Source organism: Stegostoma tigrinum, chromosome 18 (assembly GCF_030684315.1).
Source record: "Stegostoma tigrinum isolate sSteTig4 chromosome 18, sSteTig4.hap1, whole genome shotgun sequence".
Lineage (NCBI taxonomy): Eukaryota > Metazoa > Chordata > Chondrichthyes > Orectolobiformes > Stegostomatidae > Stegostoma > Stegostoma tigrinum.
In genome coordinates, this window is record NC_081371.1 from 23,430,149 (window position 1) to 23,454,098 (window position 23,950).

Consider the following 23,950-nt stretch of genomic DNA (forward strand, 5'->3'; position numbering starts at 1 on the left):
GTTGATTCACTCATTGTAAGTTTAAAGAAAACAGACACTGCTCGAGATAACAGGAATGCTGTTTTACAGATACCTCAATAATTACTTCTTCAAATGACTTTCGGCATGCAGCTAGCATGGAGAGTGATATATGGTCTGATTGAACTCTAGCTTATCAGTAACTAGGCCCCTTTGGGGGATACAAGGGACATCTCTAATTCATCCTGAAACCTTGTAGAGTGACAATATATCGAGAGATCCTTCTCTAGCTCTAGCTAAGATAACATGCACATAGTGATAGCCCAGTCTGAGTAACTACCTCCTGACGTCTGCTAAGCTCATTAAAATCCCACATGCTAAACAAATTAAAATTCTTTCTCTATGCCATCAGTTTCTCCCATGTCTGGTCTTTGTGTCTTGGCCCAAATTCCCATCTACCATTGTGATGTAAAATTTCTCTTCCACACTCACTAAATTCTGTGCTCTCTCCTCTGATCTCCCCTCTTTCCCAATCTACTCAACTCATCCCAATCTCCTCGCTCTCCTCCATTCTCCCCATCCCCAAATCTCTTCTTCCACTTTGATCTTGTCTTTCCCTGCTCTGATCTCAACTTCACATGATCTCCCCACCTTGTTCAATCTTCTCATTCTCTCTCTTATTTCCATCCTCAGCATCCTTAATCTGCTCATCCTCTCTGAACAAGCATCACATGACAAGGATTTAATACAGAGATAATAAGAACTGCCGATGCTGGAATCAAAGATAACACAGTGTGGAGCTGGAGGATCGCAGCAGGTCAGGCAACATCAGAGGAGCAGGATAGCTGACATTTCGGGTTGGGACCCTTCTACAGAAATGGGGAGGGGGAAGGGATCTCTGAAACAAATAGACAGAGGAGGAGTGGGGCTGGGGAGGTTAGGTGGGATGCTGCTAGGTGAGTGCAGGTAGGCAGTGATAGAGATTGGTCAGTGAGGTGGGAGAAGTGGATAGGTGGAAAAAAAATGGACAGGTTGTGTCAGATCAAGGAGGTGGGGATGAGAGGGAAGGTTGGTTATGGGTTGAGGGGTGGGGAGATTTTGAAACTGGTAAACCCCACATTGGGTTGTAAGCGCCAAAGGCAGAATATGAGGTGCTGCTCCTCCAGTTTCCGGGTGATGTCATTGTGACACTGGAGGAGGGCCAGGATGGACATTCATTCAGGAAGTGGGAGGGTGAGTTGAAATGGTTTGCGACTGGCAGGTCTTGCCATTTGTTGCGAATAGAGCTCAGGTGCTCTACAAAGCAGTCTCCAAGCCTCCACTTAGTTTCCTCAATGTAGAGGAGGCCACATCGGGAGCACCGGATGCAGTAAACCACATTAGTGGATGTGCAGGTGAACATCTGTCTAATGTGGGAGGTGTTTTTGGTTCCTTGTATGGAAGTGAGTGAGGAGGTATAAGGGCAGGTGTAGCACATCCTGTGGCAGCAGGGGAAGGTGCCAGGGGTGGTAAGGCTCATGGGAAGTGTGGAGTGGATGAGGGAGTCGTGGAGAGAGCGGTCCCTACAAAAGGCAGATAGTGGTGGGGAGGGAAATATATCCTTGGTTGTGGGGTCAGATTGAAGGTGGCGAAGCGGCAGAGAATGATATGTTGAATCTGGAGGTTAGTGGGGTGATATGTGAAGACAAGGGGAATTCTGTCTTTGTTTTTGTTGTGGGGAGGGAGTGAGAGGGCAGAGGTGCGGGAAATGCAGGAGATGCGATTGAGGGCATTTTCGACCACTAAAGGATGAAAGTTGTGGTCCTTGAAATAAGAGAACGTCTGGGATGTTCAGGAGTGGAATGCCCCTTCTTCGGAGCAGACGTGGTGGAGGCAAAGGAATTGGGATTAGGTAATACTGTAGTTTTAAGGCTGGAGGCTCCAGCTAGGCATTTCTGCAGCAGCAACACCAAGTAGAATTAAGTTTAGGATTGACCCTCAGACTCAACACCTTCAATCACAGATGATTGTCTTTCAAAACATCCCCAATAATAACTTGCTCCAGGATATAGGAACACAGAAACATGAATAAGCTATTCATCACCTTAAGCTAATTCCACAATTCACTTTGGGCATCATTTAATTCCATCCTCCCAATCTGTGTTTACTGAACTCTGTCTTGACAGGTTTTGAGGGAAGACAATTCTACATTTCCAGGTCATTTTGCTTTCACTCTCTGAAGTACATTCCAGGGATATCCAAAGTGACAAAGTTCTCTCCTTCACTGGACCCTTAAAGAAATATCAATAATAAATACTCTGCTTGACATTGTTACTTGAAGGAGCACACCATCCTTGTTAAGTAGAGGTAACGGGAACTGCAGATGCAGGAGAATCCAAGATAACAAAGTGTGAAGCTGGATGAACACAGCAGGCCAAGCAGCATCTTAGGAGCACAAAAGCTGACTTTTTGGGCCTAGACCCTTTATCAGAGGGGTCTATGCCCAAAACGTCAGCTTTTGTGCTCCTAAGATGCTGCTTGGCCTGCTGTGTTCATCCTTTTTAAGTATATCTTGCATGTTTGTGTATTGTGTAATGCTAAAGTGATAGATCTTTCTGGGGTGAATGTGTAAGCAGTAGCACTCTTCATGTAAATCCCTGGACATCCGCTGCTGACGATTTTTAAATCAGAGTTTTGGGACCCCACATTTCAGCCTTTTCTGAATTTTATTGATTACAAACAGAAGAAACCAGGAATTGGGGATTTCAGTTTATCTATCTCGCTAGCCAGAACATCTGTTTCCACAAATATAAAGGCACTTCTCTCTCCAAAATTGTGGCTTATTTATCCACCTGTTCTTGTCTGTAATCTTTCAATTTCTCTCTTCATTTTTTGTAATGATCTTCCTGCTATACCATTGACTCACAAATAATAAGAAATTGATTTTCCACTAATCCTAGTTTATGCCCTCAAACCCTGAAATGGAGGTTGAGCATATAACCACCTGACTAAAGAAGTAACAATGCTCGTGACTAAACTGACATTTAAAGACAGTGTTAGCCATGGATCAGATGATAACACTCTTGCTTCTAAATTCAGGACTCACTCTAGAAGACAAGACAAAGACAGTCATTCTAGGTGCCATTTTTGTGGATGAGACTTTATTTCTCAGGTAAAGGATTTCATGAAATTATTTCAAAGAAGAGTAGCGGAGGTAATCTCTGGTGACCAGCATTCCCCGGTAATTTTCTTCCCAGCTGCAAGGACCTCCCAGGTCTGTGCAAGGCAGTAATTTCTGGAACCAATTACTGTGCATGGAACCTTGGAGTGACTGCACACAAAAGCAGCCATGCAACTTAGAGGGAACGTTGCTGGTGTCTTGTCCTCTGTTTGTCCCTCACTCAATATCACAGAAACAGATTATCTGGTCATGGTCACATTGGTGTTCGTGGAAATCTGCTGCGTTTCCTACACTATGATACATCACAACTATGACTACACTTCAAAAGGACATTGGCATGTACAAAGGTCGTGGAAAGTGCTATGTAAATGCAAGTCTTATTTCTTTTTAATTGACACACTATTGAAAAGAAAACCAATGTTATTTTAAGAAATGGCTATGTAGTCAAAAGTATGATGTATTGCTATTACCTGTGCTTGAGCTGAGTATCACAGACTAACAAGAAAAGAAACGAAAATCTGGGAGTTCATCTCATCATTGGAGCACTCCAACATAACATCTATTAATGGCACTTCAGTGTTTCTGTTACTATTTTGCATTCCTTTTGAGAAAGTGGTAAAGTATTCACCTGATTAATTTACTAACTATTTAGTAAGATGATTTTCTTTGCAACAGCCGTCAAACATTATTCCAAAAATTAATTTTTATTCATTTAGTTTTCTTTTGGAAAGCTGTTGGCTTCATTTCACTTTTTTTTCTCTTTGAGGGAATTGTTGCCAAATTTCAGCTGCTTTAAATGAGCTTCACGTTTACCATTTCTTTCTGTTGACACAGTGGAGGGACCAAAGACTTTATTCTCTGCAAAGAAAAATACATTGCACCAGAAGATATTTGACAGTAGGAAGGTCAAAAGATTTCTTTTTTCAAATTTGACCAACTCATCTTCTTAAGTGAGTTATTTTTAAAATCATGGGAAGTTCTTCAGAAAACATTGAGGATATAACTGATTCTAAGCAGCAAGCTGTGTTTTTGAGAAAGAAGGTTACCTTGTTTCGATCTGTGTCACTTTTAATTGGCACTATAATAGGCAGTGGAATATTTATTTCACCCAAAGGAGTTCTGATAAATTCTGGCAATGTTGGGATATCCCTGGTGATCTGGTTGGCTTGTGGGATTCTCTCGATGTTTGGTAAGTGCACATTTTTCTTAATGTTTGTGGAGATACAGCAGATTAACATCTCTGCTCTGTAGCACAAAATTTGGGCAAATATAGAACAATGAAGTCTCATTGGTTTAAAGTTAGGCTCTTCATAAATTGTTATATTTATTTTCTTACTTCCATATATTAACTGAAGTATTCACCCACTTACTTGTCAAAACACATTTAAAACCTGTGCATTCATATTTCGAGAAAAACATTTTGAAGCAAAGGCTTCCATGTATTGTCATAAACCTTTTGGAGTTAGTTATCAAAAGCACTAAATACAGTCAACGGTACTGCATATTTTCTCCATTATCACTGTCATGCAACCATTGAAATCACACGAAAGGAAGACAGAACAACAGCTGAAGACCCCACAGTGTTATAGCCTGTATCTGAGGAAAATTTAAAATATTTTAAAATGTGTTGAAAATAGAAATTACAATTTATAAAGCAGGCTTCAATAAACTGCTTAAAGTGTTGGGACACGAGATTCAGATCAGGATCTCTGCTGAGGAAAATTGTCTTTTGAAGGTGTCACTGAACAGTCACCTCCTATGTAACTCACATAGCAAAACAGCTGGAGATGGAAGCTCATCCCTTGCGAGTGCTGAAAATGACCAAATGTTCCCTTTCATGATACCACATAGCCTTTTGACTAATATGCCCATTTGCCACAAGTAGGTGATGCAGGTCCATTCAACAAATTTCATTTTATTCATAAAAGATAAAATATTCAGCTGCAAGATGAGCCTGGTGCTAGCATTCCTTTAAAGGCCAGGCATCCAGCTTGCAAATAAGGTTACTTTGAAGAATTTCTGCATTATAAAATCTCTATATATACTGCACGCTTTAATTTTGAGGTATTGTGGAGAATTCCAGAAATTAACAGGGAGCGCTGCTGCATTCTCACAATGATGGGCAGAGGATTTGGCTATCTGTTTGCACAAAGGCTGTAGCAGTTATTGAGTAGCATTGGCTGCGCCTTTGAGTTGGAAATATGATAGGGAAGTGGAGCAGAGGTGAAGGAAAGGACAAGCTATGTGCAATGCACTTGTTTGCACTTAAAGCTGGAGTCCTCTGTTGTCCTTCTCAGCGACAAAAGGATATCTGGCAGCCTTGCCAGTGCATCAAACACCTGAGAGGGCACATTCACCAGAGTTTTATTGTATCTATTGAGTTTCCCAACTTTACCTGTAAAATTTCTGTGTTTTTGTTTCAATGAGGCTGGGAACAAGTAACTCACGAATTCTCATTATTGTACCTAAAAATATGGGAGACAAGAGAGGAAATTACCAGAGCCCATAATTAAAGGTAAAGTGATTAAACCTTTGAAAATGCTAAGCTGATCAGAAAGAGCCAGCATGGATTTTTAAAGGGGAGTCCTGGCTGATTATTTTTGAAGAAATGACTAAAAGTACAGACAGGGAATGGATCTTATTTATATGGACTCCCAGAAGGTATTTATAAGAGACTGCTCCCTAAAGTTGAAACAATGAAATTTTAGACAAATTATTAACCAGCTTCAGAAACTGACTGAGTGCCAAGAAACAGTGAAGGGTTAATGAGCAGGTTTTATAATTGGCTTGCAAAAGAAGCTATACTTGGGCTAAAAAAAATCATGGTATTGATTAATTTCAATGGTGGGATAAAAAGAATCCATATACTCAAACTTGTTGATAAAACAAAGAAAGTTGGTTTTGTTGATGGAAATGTAAAATTGTAAAAATGGATCAATCGACAAAGTGAATGGGCAACAATGGTCACGTGGAATTCAAAATGGGCAAACTAAGGTCAGACAGTTTGGATAGAAGGCTAGGACAGAACACATTTTAAATAGTAAAAAAGCTAGAAACAGTGAACAATCCACTGAGACTTGAGAATCCATTTACTTAAACTATTAAGTATCATAAATGGGTGAAGAAGGTAATATAAAAGGGGAATAGATTGATATCCTTTGTATTGAGAGACCTTGAATATAACTCATGTTTCAGCTTTGCTTAACCCTGATTAGACCAGGGATGGGTCTCCTTCTCAGCGACAAAAGGATATCTGGCAGCCTTGCCAGTGCATCAAACACCTGATGCATGTGTTTGATGCACTGAGATATCGTGTAAGCCAACCTGAGCACCATATATTTGGATGGATATAATGATCATGGAAAAAATGAAATTTAGATTTATGAGAATGGTTACCAAGTGTTAACTTATAAGGATGACATTATACAAATAAGAATTGCATTCTGTTATCAGAAGATTAAGAGGTAATTTCATCTGAATTTTTTAACCATTAAGGGGAACTCTTACGATTACAGAGCATGGGATAAGCAGATATAACACAGGCCTCAGATCCAGATCTTTCAGGAGTGAATTTCGGAAACGCTTCTATACGCAAAGGCTGATTCATCTGTGAACATCAGTTGACGCTATTAACAATTGTTAGTTTTAAAACTGCGATCGCTAGATTGCTGTCATCCAAAGATAATATTTGATATGGGCTAAAGACCAGTTGAAAGAATTAGGTCACATATCAGGCCTTGATTTGATTGACCAACGCTCCTCCTGTCAGTATCTCTCAATTTAACCATTTAAATCCTGAAGACCAGGAAGGTATGGTCGTCCTTAATTGTCAGCTATGTCAGCCAACTACGCTACAAGGGAAGGAGTCTAAGATTTAGCTCTTATCATGGGGAATTTCAACTGGTACAAAGAGATATGGTCTAGCACAGTACATCAACACATTTTCACAGAGTGACACCACATGAGGATGCATCTATTATTCCTACACTTATTTTTGCATATGATCAGTTTTTAAAGGTTTACAATAAATTAGCTTGAATTGCTTTAGAGCGAATCCAGAGCAACAGAGTAAGATGACAGCCAATGCCCCTCACTACTCACTATATAGAAAATTTCTGGTTTGAATCAGAATTATTAGAAGAGGGAGACAGTTAAAAAGGGAAACAAAAATAGAAGTCGCTGGAAAAGCTCAGCAGATCTGGCAGCATCTGTGAAGAGAAATCAGAGTTAACGTTTCTGGTCCAGTGACCCTTCCTCAGAATCTCTTTGCCTCATTGGAGCATATCCTACCATGGGAAGAGTCGCAGAATGGCCTGTGATGAATAATCTTTTCTTCACCTTCCATGAAGGCATTTAGAGACTTAGAACAGAGACCTGATAAAGATGCACACACCTTTGGATATTTGGGAATAAATTGTATGTGGAAGTTTTAAGGAATTGAAAGAGGGAAAAAAAGGAAATAATTACATTCAACAGCAAATTGCAACTTCTGTCATAGAATGTGATAATACCATTTGCTGATGTCCTTTCAATTTACAATGCATCAGGAGCTCTGTCTTATGCAGAACTTGGAACAAGCATTAAGAAATCTGGTGGACACTATATCTATCTTATGGAGACTTTGGGACCACTTCCAGCCTTTGTGCGATTATGGTGTGAAATCATTGTAATCAGGTAAGATACCCCCAGGCAAGATAATGCTAATAATCTCATACTTTCTACCAAGTCAAACAATTAGGAGGCTAAACTGGAAATGGAAAAGAGGATTACAATGCACAATTGACCCACATATTACGTTAATGCAGACAGACAGCTAAAAGAAAAAGGCTAACTTCATGCTGTGTTTCCATTTCCATGATTGTGCCAACTGCAGCATTCCTTAGCTATGGACATCAGCAGTAGTCCCAAAATGAAGGCTTCATGACTGCTGTGAGAATATTGGGTATTAACCTAAATGATTTACTGTCTATGGTCACTCACCAGCTGGGCATTCAGGGAGTACAATCTCTTTCAGTTCTGCTGCAGGGCAGAGTTGACATGTGGCTCTCACAAAGCAGTCTGTTTTACAATCAATGCATCTTGGGGAAGCTTGCAATCCTAACAAATCTTAGCTATGCCTGCTTGTCTCTAGCAAGTTAGAATTAAATATAATTAACTCTCTTTAAATAAAGAGCACTTTAACCTTGGACAACAATGAACAAACAAATATGCATACAAATTGCACATATCTTCATCTCCAGCATAGAATGCTGCACTGATGTGAGACCTTCCAAACCTCTGAATCCACAAGTATTCACATGTGGCCACTTACCCACTGCAAAGCACGGACTCCAAACTTCAGAAAACCGTGTGTCAAGTTAGAGCTGACTCCCCTGTGCTCCTTATAAGACCATAAAACAGAGGAACAAGATTAGACCATTCAGCGATTCGAGTCTGCCATTCAATCATGGCTGATTTGTTTCTTAACCCCATTCTTCTACCCTCTTCCTGCACCGTTGATCCCCTTGCTAATCAAGAACCTATCATTGTCTTAAATACAGTCAGTGACTTGGCCTCCACAGCCTTCTGCAACAATCAGTTCCACACAATTAACCAGCCTCTGTCTGAAGAAATGCCTCCTCATTTCAGTTCTAAAGGGTCATCCTTCCTCTTTGAGGCTTTGCCGTCTAGTTCTAGACTCTCTTACTCATGGAAACATCTTTCTCCATGTCCACTCTATCTAGGCCTCTCAGTTTACGAAAATCTTACCAACATCCTTCACTTTGGCAACCCTCCTGGTGCCTATTGTCATCGCACCAACCATTTCTGTGCGAATGCAGATCAGGAGTTTTCTGTCCATCATCCCATCAAAGTCCTCATCCAAGTCCTCTACAGATGATCTCATGTGCAATTATATTTTCCATAAACTGAACTAGCTGTTGAATTTTCTCATCCTATGCCACTGTGTCCATGATTCACCCTGTGCTGATCTTGACTCAACACAACTCTGCTACATATGGTCAGTGTCAGTGTTTGAGCTGGTGGATATGAGGGGCGGATGGAGTTGGTGTTTCTCCCTCTAGGCTTTTAGCATCATGATCCATTGGCTGGATATCTGAAAGCAGAAATGTGACAGAGCAGTGTCAGAGTGAGGGTACGAATATAGCAGAAACATAATAAAAAAAATGCTTACAACAGTTGCAGCTTCTACATTAAAACAGAGAGTCCATTGATTTGGGAAAGACCATGATGCAGGACCATGAAATCATCCTTGATGACTTCAGCACTACTGTTGGCCACTGTACCATCGGAATGGCCACTCCATTATCCCTAGCACAATTTCTTTCAATAAGGTCAGCTCACACCAAACCTGTCCCCATCTGTCTACTTTTGTTACTATTTATGTTGGCAACATTGTCTACAAAGGAAACTGAAGTATATCAGTGAGCATGTTTCAATGTTTTTGGGAGATGTGCATGCTACTATTGAATAGCTGACTGCATGTGCCAGCTGTGAGACCTGAATGGGCAACTGGCAGAGATGCTAAGTATGTGAGGGTGAGGTGAAGTGTGTGAATGTCAGGTTTGAATCTTTTTGATATAGATTGTTAAGTGGGTAAAGGAAATATGGTGAAAGGAGCAGTGAGTGAGGCAAATTGGCAGGATTTGGAATGAAAGGATATATTCACTAACTTTGATCACTTGTGTAAGGATCAAATGTTAATAAAACTGCATTCAAACTCAATGCCAAACTGGTGGTACCAAACATAAGATTTAAGAGCAGAGAACATGCAAACTTCTCACACGACCTCCTGAGGGAACAGAAACTCCCTCCTCCAGGCCATCCTTGTATTAATATCTCATGGCCATTCTGTTGTAATGGGGCTTTTCCTGAAGGCCTAATATTGCTCTGCTGCAGCACAAATACACAGCCTATTAAAGAGATGTACAATTTGGCTTTAAATCGTGCTGCTGGCTTAAACAGTTCTAACAAAGTCTTATGTGGTGCTTCAATCATGGACCCAAATTCAGGAGCTAGCCCATAAGTCCCAACAGAAGTAGAATACACATAAATTATGCACTGTGGGACCATGTATGGATCACTGCACACAAATATTCTCTTGAACCCAACTGCCACAGCATTTTTAAAATTCATGAATGAGAGATGAACATTTAAGGTCCCTAATTTCCACTGAGAAAATGTTGGTAAACCATCTTCTTGAATTTCTGCATTGCATTTTTTTAAAGTCACTAATAGGATATGGATGTCATTGGCTGGGCCAACAATTACTGGCTAACCCTAGTCGTGCATGACTAAATGGTGGGGTGCTGCCTTCTTGAACCGTTGCCGTCCATTAGTTTTAAATAGACCCTCAATGCATTTAGGGAGGCAGTTCCAGGATTTTGCCCCAACAACATCGAAGGAACGGAGATTTGTTCCAAGTCAAGATGGTTAGTGGCTTTGGAGGGGAACTTGTCAATGGTGGTGTTTCCAGGTATCTGCTTCCCTTGTCCTATTAGGTGGAAGTGGCTCTGGGTTCAGAAGATGCATCCCTCTGGATGAAAATCTTTTTCTCAGATCCCTCTAAACTATTTACTCCTTCCCTTAAACATATGCCCTACAATCTGAGACACATCAGTCATGGGGAAGAGATTCTCATTATATAGTCTGTCTACACTTCTCATAATTTTGAATGCATCAATCATATTCCCCGACGGCCTTTTCCGCTCCAAGGAAAACAATCCTGGTGAATCTCCTCTGCACCCTTTCCAGTGTAATCATGTCTTTCCGATAGTGTGGTTACCAGAACAGCACACAGTATTCCATTTGTGGTCTAACTAATGTGTTATAAAGTTGTAACAAGATTTCCTTGTTTCAATATTCTATGCCCTGGCCAATGAAGGCAAGAACCCTGTATGCCTTCTTTACCGCCCTGTCTACCTGCGCTAATACCTTCAGGGACACAAGGACTTTTACACCAAAGTCCCCTTGTTTATTAGTACTCGCAAGAGATCTACCATTCATTGTTTGTTTCCTTCCCTGATTAGACCTCCCAAAATGCATCACCTCATAATTATGGGGATTAAATTCCATCTACCATATTCTGCCCTAATTACCAGCTGATCAATATCAGACAGTAGCCTGAGACCTATCAACAATACTACTAATTTTCAAGTCATCTGCAAACCTAGTAATTATACCATCTACATTCATATCCAAGTTGTCAATGTATATAACAAACAACAAAGGTCAAGATTTCCAATCACAAATAAATCTCTCCACTATCACCCTTTGCCTCCTATTTGTATTCAGTTTTGCATCTAATTTGGCACCTTGTCTTTGACCCCATGGATGCAGCTTTTGTACCAGCTTTCCATGTGGGACTGATCCACGTAAACCATATCATCTATGCTACTCTCATCAATATATTTAGTGATCTTTCCAAAATATTCAAGTAAATTAGTCAGAAAGGATGTCCCTCTAACAAATCTGTGCTGACTAACCCTGATCAATCCCAGCCTTTCCAATCCTGTCTGTCAGAATTTTTTTCCAATAATTTCCCCACTACTGATGTCAGACTAACATGTCTGTCAAGCCTAGCATAGCCTGTAAGCTATGAAATAAGGTATGGTGCACAAAAACAACTGGATTTTATTTGACTCTGTCTGTTAACATAGGCCAGCAGATTTAAATGACATGAGTAGTGCTCCATGGTTGAATTCACAAGGATTCCCTGTTCGCTAAGTTAGCATAAGGGCTGTAAAGAACCATGCAGGGTGGGTGGAGGTTATAAGGGGGCTGTTTGTGTGGGGAGAGGACTATAAATGAGTATGGAGAGAATGGGAGATGGAGATGGGTACAGTATTTGAATTGGCATCAATGTAGCATAGGAAGCATTGCGGAGCCGTGGTGTGTGACGGATGAGGGCTGAAGAGTTGATTTTGGTTTTATTGTTATATTTTTGTTAATCTTTCACACAGTGCCAGTTCACATTCAGGATTTCAGCTAAGCCACATCCACAACAGAAAGCCTCCATCCTTGTTCCATGGTCAGTGAGCCCAACTTCCAAGCAGCCCTACTTCTTGGGTCAGATTTGTGGAGCTAGGAGGAGTCCCATCTCTGTACATCTGATCTGGAAGTGAAAAATCCAGACCAGAGTAAATTTTTCAGATGACATGATAGTTATGTGTAGGCAGTTTGTGATTCCTTGCAGATGCAAAAAATTAATACTGCAGAAAATCCGTGACATCTTTTATTGTGAATGTTGGCTTGCATAAGGAAAGCGATGTAATGATTGCCTCTGGCAAAGAGAGCATTGGTGACCTATTTGCTGCGTCTGTGAATTACAGAGTGCGAGATGAACCGGGCTTTGTAGCACATTGAAATGACCTGAGGCAAAGACATTAAGGACAATGGTAACTGTCACTGCTGCAGGCAGTATATAGGTACAGAAAAGTAGATCATTTTTCAGGGGGCTTCAGAACTCACAATTCTGCATGCACTACTGCTGAGACAGAACCTCAAAACTTGCTACTGACCTGTACTCACTGGCATTCTGCATAGAATTCCTACAGTGTGGAAACAAGCCCTTTGGCCCAACAAGTCCACACTGACCCTCAGAGCATCCCACCCAGACCCATCCTCCTATAACCCACCTAAGCTATGCATCCCTAGACACTATGGGCAATCCACCTGGCCTGTATGTCTCTGGATTGTGGGAGAAAAGCGGAGCACCCGAAGGAAACCCGCACGGACACAGTGAGAATGTGCAAACTCCACACAGCCGCCCAATGGCGGAATCGAACCCGGGCCCCTGGTGCTGTGAGGCAGCAGTGCTAACCACAAAGCCACCTGCTACTGATCTGTAATCTCTGGCATTCTGCAAGCAGCAGCCCTCATACATTGCCTTCAAACTGACTGAAACACTGATCTGCTTTTCCACTTCCTATTTATGTGACCCAAACACAGCAAGGCTGTCAGGAACAAAAACAGAAGTTGCTGGAAGCTCACCGGGTCTGGCAGCATCTGTGAAGAAAAAATCAGGGTTAATGCCTTGGGTCCAGTGACCCTTCCTCAAACCTGTATCCTGCAGTTCTTTCAGTTTCTCTGCAGCAAGGATGTCACCCAGGTTCAGCTTTGAATGTTTATTCATAGAGTTTAAGAAAAGTAAAATCTGAAGAAGGAACTCTCCAAATTCACTATTCCTTTGTCATTTTCTTAAAAAAAAGGGCAAATCGCAATGAAATAAACAATGAGTGCTACCACTGTTAGAAACCTATTCACTAGGCTTCACTTAGCTGGGTCAGCATTGGGCAGATTTCCAACTTTTCAAACTAAAATAGCATCATGATTATAAAGGCCCAGGCTTGACTTAATTCATGAGGCAGACACCCCAGGTGACAAAAAGAGAGTATGGTTAAAGTGATGTCAGGCACATATTTTCTGGAACAGGATGAAAAGTCTGCTTTTCTGGCTTTAACTTCTGTGCTACCAATGTTGCATGATGGAAAGGGAAAATTCTCCATAACTTATTGCGCAATCTGTAAGTATACAATTTGTTGTGAATTTTGTTGTGTATGTAGATCTGTAGAGACAGATGAAAATCACATACTAAGAATGGCGTTCGTAAACATTAATTGTTGAAATGGATGAGTTGGAATTTCTAATGTATTTTTGTTGTGGTGTTTAATCTCCACAATTTCAGAAAGGCGTTCGATAAGGTTCCCCACAATAGGCTATTGTACAAAATGCAGAGGAATGGAATTGTGGGAGATATAGCAGTTTGGATCAGAAATTGGCTTGCTGAAAGAAGACAGAGGGCGGTAGTTGATGGGAAATGTTCATCCTGGAGACCAGTTACTAGTGGTGTACCGCAAGGGTCGGTGTTGGGTCCACTGCTGTTTGTCATTTTTATAAATGACCTGGATGAGGGCGTAGAAGGATGGGTTAGTAAATTTGCAGATGACACTAAGGTCGGTGGAGTTGTGGATAGTGACGAAGGATGCTGTAGGTTGCTGTAGAGAGACATAGATAAGCTGCAGAGCTGGGCTAAGAGGTGGCGAATGGAGTTTAATGCAGACAAGTGTGAGGTGGTGCACTTTGGTAGGAGTAACCGGAAGGCAAAGTACTGGGCTAATGGTAAGATTCTTAGCAGTATAGATGAGTAGAGACATCTCGGTGTCCATGTACACAGATCCTTGAAAGTTGCCACCCAGGTTGACAGGGCTGTTAAGAAGGCACACAGTGTTTTAGCTTTTGTTAAAAGAGGGATCGAGTTCCGGAACCAAGAGGTTATGCTGCAGCTGTACAAAACTCTGGTGCGGCCGCACTTGGAGTATTGTGTACAGTTCTGGTCACTGCATTACAAGAAGGATGTGGAAGCTTTGGAAAGGGTGCAGAGGAGATTTACTAGGATGTTGCCTGGTATGGAGGGAAGGTCTTACGAGGAAAGGCTAAGGGACTTGAGGCTGGTTTCGTTAGAGAGAAGAAGGTTGAGAGGTGACTTAATTGAGACATATAAAATATTCAGAGGGTTAGATAGGGTGGATAGGGAGAACCTTTGTCCTAGGATGGTGACGGTGAGCATGAGGGGGGATAGCTTTAAATTGAGGGGTGAAAGATATAGGACAGATGTCAGAGGTAGTTTCTTTACTCAGAGTAGTAAGGGAATGGAACGCTTTGCCTGCAACGGTAGTAGATTTGCCAACTTTAGGTACATTTAAGTCATCATTGGACAAGCATATGGACGTACATGGAATAGGGTAGGTTAGATGGGCTTGAGTTCGGTATGACAGGGCGGCACAACATCGAGGGCCAAAGGGCCTGTACTGTGCTGTAATGTTCTATGTTCTATGTTCTATGTTCTATTACTGAATGATGTTTCATATTATAATTTCAAGAAGAAATTAAATTAAAGGTTATGTAATTTTTATAAAAGTGCCAGTTGATCAGTCTGCTTCTCTCATAAACACACAGATACTCTGTGTAATCGAGGTAATGGGAACTGCAGACGCTGGAGAATCCAAGACAACAAAATGTGAGGCTGGATGAACACAGCAGGCCAAGCAGCATCTCAGGAGCACAAAAGCTGACGTTTCAGGCCTAGACCCTTCATCAGAGAGGGGGATGGGTTGAGGGTTCTGGAATAAATAGGGAGAGAGGGGGAGGCGGACCGAAGATGGAGAGAAAAGAAGATAGGTGGAGACAGTATAGGTGGGGAGGTAGGGAGGGGATAGGTCAGGCCAGGGAAGACGGACAGGTCAAGGAGGTGGGATGAGGTTAGTAGGTAGACGGGGGTGCGGCTTGAGGTTGGAGGAAGGGATGGGTGAGAGGAAGAACAGGTTAGGGAGGCGGAGACAGGTTGGACTGGTTTTGGGATGCAGTGGGTGGAGTGGAGGAGCTGGGCTGGTTGTGTGGTGCAGTGGGGGGAGGGGACGAACTGGGCTGGTTTAGGGATGTAGTTGGGGAAGGGGAGATTTTGAAACTGGTGAAGTCCACATTGATACCATTAGGCTGCAGGGTTCCCAGGCAGAATATGAGTTGCTGTTCCTGCAACCTTCGGGTGGCATCATTGTGGCACTGCAGGAGGCCCATGATGGACATGTCATCTAAAGAATGGGAGGGGGAGTGGAAATGGTTTGCGACTGGGAGGTGCAGTTGTTTGTTGCGAACTGAGCGGAGGTGTTCTGCAAAGCGGTCTCCAAGCCTCCGCTTGGTTTCCCCAATGTAGAGGAAACCACACCGGGTACAGTGGATGCAGTATACAACATTGGCAGATGTGCAGGTGAACCTCTGCTTAATGTGGAATGTCATCTTGGGGCCTGGGATAGGGGTGAGGGGGGAGGTGTGGAGGCAAGTGTAGCATTTCCTGCGGTTGCAGGGGAAGGTGCCGGGTGTGGTGGGGTTGGAGGGCAGTGTGGAGCGAACAAGGGAGTCCTACTTCCTACAGACTAAGGGGGTGGCCATGGGCACCCGCATGGGCCCCAGCTATGCCTGCCTCTTTGTAGGTTACATGGAACAGTCCCTCTTCCGCACCTACACAGGCCCCAAACACCACCTCTTCCTCCGGTACATTGATGACTGTATCGGTGCCGCCTCTTGCTCCCCAGAGGAGCTCGAACAGTTTATCCACTTCACCAACACCATCCACCCCAACCTTCAGTTCACCTGGGCCATCTCCAGCACATCCCTCACCTTCCTGGACCTCTCAGTCTCAATCTCAGGCAACCAGCTTATAACTGATGTCCATTTCAAGCCCACCGACTCCCACAGCTACCTAGAATACACCTCCTCCCACCCACCCTCCTGCAAAAATTCCATCCCCTATTACCAATTCCTCCGCCTCCGCCGCATCTGCTCCCATGACAAGACATTCCACTCCCGCACATCCCAGATGTCCAAATTCTTCAAGGACCACAACTTTTCCCCCACAGTGATCGAGAACGCCCTCGACCGCGTCTCCCGTATTTTCCGCAACACGTCTCTCACACCCCGCCCCCGCCACAACCGCCCAAAGAGGATCCCCCTCGTTCTTACACACCACCCCACCAACCTCCGGATACAACGCATCATCCTCCAACACTTCCGCAAACCTACAATCCGACCCCACCACCCAAGACCTTTTTCCATCCCCACCCCTGTCTGCTTTCCGGAGAGACCACGCTCTCCGTGACTCCCTTGTTCGCTCCACACTGCCCTCCAACCCCACCACACCCGGCACCTTCCCCTGCAACCGCAGGAAATGCTACACTTTCCCCCACACCTCCCCCCTCACCCCTATCCCAGGCCCCAAGATGACATTCCACATTAAGCAGAGGTTCACCTGCACATCTGCCAATGTGGTTTACTGCATCCACTGTACCCGGTGTGGCTTCCTCTACAATGGGGAAACCAAGCGGAGGCTTGGAGACCACTTTGCAGAACACCTCCGCTCAGTTCGCAACAAACTACTGTGCCTCCCAGTCGCAAACCATTTCCACTCCCCCTCCCATTCTTTAGATGAACCCTGCAGCCTAATGGTATCAATGTGGACTTCACCAGTTTCAAAATCTCCCCTTCCCCAACTACATCCCTAAACCAGCCCAGTTCGTCCCCTCCCCCCACTGCACCACACAACCAGCCCAGCTCCTCCACTCCACCCACTGCATCCCAAAACCAGTCCAACCTGTCTCCGCCTCCCTAACCTGTTCTTCCTCTCACCCATCCCTTCCTCCCACCCCAAGCCGCACCCCCATCTACCTACTAACCTCATCCCACCTCCTTGACCTGTCCGTCTTCCCTTGACTGACCTATCCCCTCCCTACCTCCCCACCTATACTCTCTCCACCTATTTTCTTTTCACTCCATCTTCGGTCCGCCTCCCCCTCTCTCCCTATTTATTCCAGAACCCTCACCCCATCCCCCTCTCTGATGAAGGGTCTAGGCCCGAAACGTCAGCTTTTGTGCTCCTGAGATGCTGCTTGGCCTGCTGTGTTCATCCAGCCTCACATTTTGTTGTCTTGGATACTCTGTGTAATGTTTACATTCATCTTCACAATAAAATGTTCCCCTTGTTTCTGAGCAGACCGGCAATCACTGCTGTTGTTGGCTTGTCATTTGGACGCTATATTGTTGAACCATTCTTTGCCCCTTGCCAAGCTCCAGTTTTGGCAGTAAAACTTCTCACAGCTGCAGGAATCTGTAAGTAACATTGTTTTATCTATCAGTCACGGAAACTTGATTTGTCTTGTGTCAGGTTAGCACTTGGGCCTGAAGTACTCATGTTTTTTGACATGTATATATTGTAATTTGAGTTGTGTGGTTGAGCAGGTCTTATCTCTACTGTTCGGATTTGGTAGGTTTATTGTTGAAATGTTGCTATGAGCTACAGAGAGTAGCACCTAGAGCATAAACATCCTATTTCTTTTCATTTATCTATTTTCAATTTAGAAGCAGAAGTGGGCCATTCAACCCCTGAAGCCTGCTCCGCCATTTGATAAGCTCAAGAGTAATCTGTTGTGGCTTCAACTCTACTTTCCAGTCTACAGACCTTTTGTCTTTCTTCTTTATTTTAATTAATTCATGGGTGTTGTTGGCTGACCAAGCATTTATTGCAAATCCTTGCTTGCCCTTGAGAATGGGTAGCAAGCTGCATCCTTGAAGTGCTCAAGCCCTTATTGCTGTAGATAGTCCCACAATGCAATCAGGGAGCGATTTCCAAGTTTTTGACCCAGCGACACTGAAGAAACAGTGATATTTTTCCAAGTCAAGATGCTGGCTGGCTTGGAGGGGATCTAGCAGATGGTGGCATTCCAATGTACCTGTTGCCTTTGTCCTTCTAGATGAAAGTGTTGTGGATGTAGAAGGTGCTGTTTAAGGATTTCTGGTGAATTTTTATGGTGCCTCTTATACATCATATACACTGCTGCTACTGAATATCTGTGGTAAAGGGAATTGATATTGATGGCTGTGCTGGATGGTGTCAAGCTTCTTGAGTGTTGTTGGAGCTACAGTCATCTCAGCAACTAGAGAGTATTACACTGACCTCTTAACTTACGCCTTATAAATTGTAGGCTGGCTTTGGGTAGTCAGGAGAAGAGTTACTCACTGCGTGCCTCCCAGCCTCTGATCTGATATTACATGATAGTACACGTAGGACTAGTCCAGTTCACTTTGTGGGCGAGAATAACACCCAGATCGTCCTTCTCTTTTCCTTCTTGATTTCGAAGTATTTTTGAAATGTTATTTGTATCTTCTACTGGCCCGATGTATCCACCACAATTTCCTTATTTCCCATTATTAATTTCCCACAATCTGCCTCTTGAGGAGCAATGTTCACTTATATTACACTATTTTTTTCTTTTTTAAATACCCGTAGAAACTCTTGCTATCTGTTTTATATTTCTAGATAGCTTTCTAATATTTTCTAATATATTCTCCCTCCTTACTTTGCTGAAAGTTTTTACTGAATTTTAGCATATCAGAAAGAGTTTGCTGTCTGGTTGGCTTTAGAATGTGTAGTTCTAAAACAATTGTCCACCACCTGGGTGAATTCCCAGCAATGATCTCATTTGGTCCACTGTGTGAGCAAGACCTCCCATCCCTTCCCCTACTGGTGGTAAAACTGAACTCCAAGTATTTTCTAAATTCTTTGGTTTTTAATTATGACATTTTAAAACTACTGCTGGTTTTATTCCCTGTCTTATACAAATGTGACAAAGATTTTCTTTTGCGTTTTGTATCCTGCAGCTTTGGTGGTGTATGTAAATTCCTGCAGCGTGAACTGGACTGCCCGCATTCAGGTCATTCTCACAATTTTGAAACTGCTGGCAATAGGTTTGATCATTGTTCCAGGGATGATGGCCTTGGCTGAAGGTATGAATACATGTAAAAAAACTTCTTTGAAAATCTTTTCATGTCATACATATACCACACAGAAGATGTCATTCAACTCATCTTTACATGTACTGGATCTCTGAAACAGCTATCAACAACTTCTCACATTCACCTATTAGTTTCACAATTCTTTAATTAACTTGTTCTATTTCAATGATACTCTCCCTTTCCCTTAAAAGTTACTGCGCAATTTGTTTCCATGACTGTTTAATGTAGGATATTCAATGACCAAACAAACCTCTCCAGAAACAAAATCTCCTTTTTTTTGTTCATTTGGTGACAATGTTAAAATTAAATGTTCCAGTTACTGGCTCACATATTATTATAAATAGCTTTTCCCAATTTATCAAAATGTTTCATTCTGTTGGACATCTCTATAAGATCTCTGCTTTACCTGCTGTTTCAATAAAAAATCTCCAACTTATTTGATCAAAAGGTATAGAGCTGGATGAACACAGCAGGCCAAGCAGCATCAGAGGAGCAGGAAGGCTGACGTTTCGAGCCTAGACCCGAAACTGAAGAAGGGTCTAGGCCCAAAATGTCAGCCTTCCTGCTCCTCTGATACTGCTTGGCCTGCTGTGTTCATCTAGTTCTGCACCTTGTTATCTCAGATTCTCCAGCATCTGCAGTTCCTGCTATTTCCAACTTCTTTAGCCTTTTCATATATTTTTATATTTGTTCTCTATCCTATCCTTAACATTATTCCAACAAAAACACAACCAAATCTGGATACACTATTCTATATTTGGTCTATTCAATATTTTGTATACGATTAATACTATCCCTTTGGCTATGTATTCCATTGCCTTAATTATAAAAAGTACTTTATGACATGATTTTTATTTACAATGTTTTCATTTTATCCTACAAGCTTTATGCAAAATAATTTTTATCTGAATCCTAAGTATCCTCTTCTAATAGGTTACCATTTATGGCATATCAACTGTGCTTATTAAACCTCCCTAAATGCACCATGATGCATTTCTTGGCAATTAATTTAATCTGACATTTATTTTATCAATCTACAAACCTGTTTGCTTTTCTTCCGTTTTTGATTTTGTTCTTTGTTCCTACTCTTTTTGTTAATTGCCAGTCTTTCTTCATCTTAATCTTAATTTCCTCTTAATCTTACCATTTTTTTTCCCTATATATTACCTCTATATGGCTTGATTGAATTTGTGAATTATTGGGTTTATATATGTTATATAATCTTTATGGAATTGTTTTATATAGAATCATAGAATCATTATGTTGGAATGCAGATTCACACTATTTGTGCACCTGGATATTTGGCTGTTGGTAGCCTTGATTCAAATGAATTTAAAAAATGCATCTTAGCACGGATGTTTCGTGAGGCAGGCCTAATTACAGGTCATTTATCCTTGTCTTAAGAGCCTGAGACATTTTGGTTGGGTCAATTTCTTTTTAATTCACTCGTAGGATGTGGGCACTGCTGGCTGGGACAGTACTTATTCCCTTTATAAGGTGATGGTGAGCTGCATTCTTGAATCATTGTAGATAGACAAGTAATTTTGTTAAAATGGAATTCCAGGATTTTTACCCAGCAACAGTGAAGGAACGTGAATAGGTTTCCAAGTCAGCATGGTGAGTGGCTTAGAGGCATGGTGTTCCCAGGTATACATTGCCTTTGTCCTTAATGATGGAAGTGGTTATTGGAAGTTTGGAAGGCTCTGTACAAGGAGACTTAGTGAATTTCTGCAGTGCATCATGGAAATGGTACACACTGTTCCTTCTGAGCAGTGGTTTGGAGCGACTGGATATTTGTGGAGGTGGTGTCAATCAAGTGGGCTGTTTGACCTGGATAGTGTTCTGCCTGTTTAATATTGTTGGAGCTATACCATTTAGGCAAGGAGGGAGTATTCCATTTTACTCCTTGCACATGATGGACATGCTTTGGGGAATCAGGCAGTGAGTTACTTGCTTCTGTGTTGCAAGTCTGTGACCATCTCTTATAGCCAATATAATTATATGGCTAGTCTAGTTCAGTTTCTGGTCAATGGCAACCCCCAGGTGTTGATAATGTGAGATTTTGTGATGGTAATGCCATTGAATGTCGAAGTGGTTAGGTTGTCTCTTGTTGGAGATGGTTATTGCCTGGCATTTATGTGGTTTGAAGGTTACTTACTAATTTTCAGTCCAAGCCTGGATATTCTTCAGGCCCTACTACATTTGAACATGTACTGCATCTCTATCTGTGGAGTCATGAATGGTGCTGAAAATTATGCAACCATCAGCAAACATCGCTATTTCTGATGTTAAGATTGAGGGGAGATCAGTGATAAAGCAGCTGTTGATGGTTGGACACTACCCTAAGGAAGTCCTGCAGAGATATCCTAGAGCTAAGATGTCTAATCTTTGACAACTACAACCATCTTCCTATATGCCAAGTATGAGAGCCTTCCCCTTATTGCCCATTGATTTCATCTTTGCTAGGGCTTCTTGATACCACACACAGTCAAATACAGCCTTGATGTCAAAGGCAGCTGCTCTCACCTCAGTGAGAGGGTCAATGACCGGGTAATTACACAGCAAGTGGTGATTGATAACACTATTGATGGCATCTTCTATCACTTTACTGATGACTGAGAAAATATTTTTGGCCCAGTAACTGACTGGGTTGGATTTGTCCTGCTTTTTGTGTACAGGATGAAGTGATTGAAGAGGTTAAGCTGACCACATCACATTGGTTATTGGATCATTGGGGCAGACTGTATTTTGTACTGTAATTGTATTCTCTTGGGTTCATGTCATCTGAAGTATGCATTATTTGTCTTTTTATGTATTGTAAATTAGTCTCAGTATGCATGGAAGTTAGTAGTAAAATAAAACAAAGAACTGCAGGTGCTGGAGATCTGAAACACACAGAAACAGAAAGCACTACAGAAACACAGCAGATTGGCAGAAATAATGGGAACTGCAGATGCTGGAGAATTCCAAGATAATAAAATGTGAGGCTGGATGAACACAGCAGGCCCAGCAGCATCTCAGGAGCACAAAAGCTGACGTTTCGGGCCTAGACTCTGATGAAGGGTCTAGGCCCGAAACGTCAGCTTTTGTGCTCCTGAGATGCTGTTTGGCCTGCTGTGTTCATCCAGCCTCACATTTTATTAGGTTGGCAGAATTTGTGGAAAGAAAAAAGTTAGCATTTCAAGATCAGAGACCCTTCATCAGAACTGCTCTGAAGAAGAGTCACTTTAGAGTCATAGAGTTTAGTGCAGCATAGAGTAATACAACTTGGTCCTTTGGCTCAAAGTGGCCCATGCTGACTGTGGTGCCCACTCAGCTAGTTCTAATTGTCTGGATTTTGTCCATGTCCCTCCAAACCTTTCCCATCCATGTACCTGTCCAAATGTTTTCTCAGATGTTGCTATTGTACCTGCCTCAACCACTTTTTCTGGCAGCCCATTCCATATGCACACCACTTTCTGCGTGAAGAAGTTGCCCCTCAGGTCCTTTTTAAATCTAACCCTTTTCACCTTAAACCCATGCCCTCTAGTTTTCAATTCCCCATCCCTAGGGAAAAGACTATAACCATTCATCGTATCTATCCCCCTAATGATTTTACATACTTCGATAAGGTCACCCTGCATTTTCTCATATTCCAAGGAATAAAGTCCTATCCTGGCCAACCTCATCCTATAACTCAGGTGTACTAGTCCTGGCAACATCCTCGTAAATCTTCTTTGCACACTTTCCGGTTTAACTGGCTTTCGTGTAATGGGGTGGCCAAAACTGCATGCAAAATTCCAAGTGCACCCTCACCAACAACTTATAAAACTGTAACATAACGTCCCATCTCTTATACTCAATATCTCAACCAATGGAGGCCAGCATGCTAAATGCCTTATTCACCATCCTGTCTACCTGTGATGCTGCTTTCAATGAACTATGTACTTGTAATCCTAGATCCCTCAGTTCCACAACACTCCTCAGGATCTTACTATTTACTGTATAAGTCCTATCTTGGTTTGACTTTCCAAAGTGCAACTTAATACCTCACATTTATCTGTCTTGAATTGCACTTGACAATCCTCAGCCCACTTCTCTATCTGATTAAGTACTTTTTGATAATCTTCTTTGCTATCAACAACACCTTCTAATTTTGTATCATCTGCAAACTTACTAATCATGCCTTAAACATTCACATCCAGATCATTTATGTAAATAACAAATAATGAAATTCCCTGCACCAACCCGTGTGGCAACCACTAGTCACTGCATTTGAAATAATAACATACTGAAACCATGGTGGATTTGTGAAGTATGGTCCCTGAATTCTTACAATAAATCATGAATTCAACAACAAAAAAGCATATAATCATAGAAAAACATGTGATCTGACTTGATTGTGTATTCATGTTAAACAGTGTCTTGAGATTATTAAGGTTAAAAATCTGATTCTACAATTGCCAGTTATTGTCTGCAGATAAAGTAATGAAATAAAATAGCACAGACAGC

General features: G+C 42.1%; 1 protein-coding gene across 3 annotated transcripts in view; it reads left to right on the forward strand.

Moving 5' to 3' along the window:
* The first annotated feature begins 3,962 nt into the window (after positions 1 to 3,962).
* LOC125460669 (cystine/glutamate transporter-like) overlaps positions 3,963 to 23,950 on the forward strand; it is a 53,773-nt gene continuing 33,785 nt past the window's right edge. For all 3 annotated transcript variants that reach the window (XM_048548358.2, XM_048548359.2, XM_059652395.1), the window contains exons 1-4: positions 3,963 to 4,307; positions 7,666 to 7,792; positions 17,661 to 17,776; positions 19,325 to 19,450. In XM_048548358.2, coding sequence (XP_048404315.1) covers positions 4,088 to 4,307; positions 7,666 to 7,792; positions 17,661 to 17,776; positions 19,325 to 19,450 — 589 coding nt within the window. In that variant the 5' untranslated portion in view covers positions 3,963 to 4,087. The remainder of the gene's footprint in view (positions 4,308 to 7,665; positions 7,793 to 17,660; positions 17,777 to 19,324; positions 19,451 to 23,950) is intronic.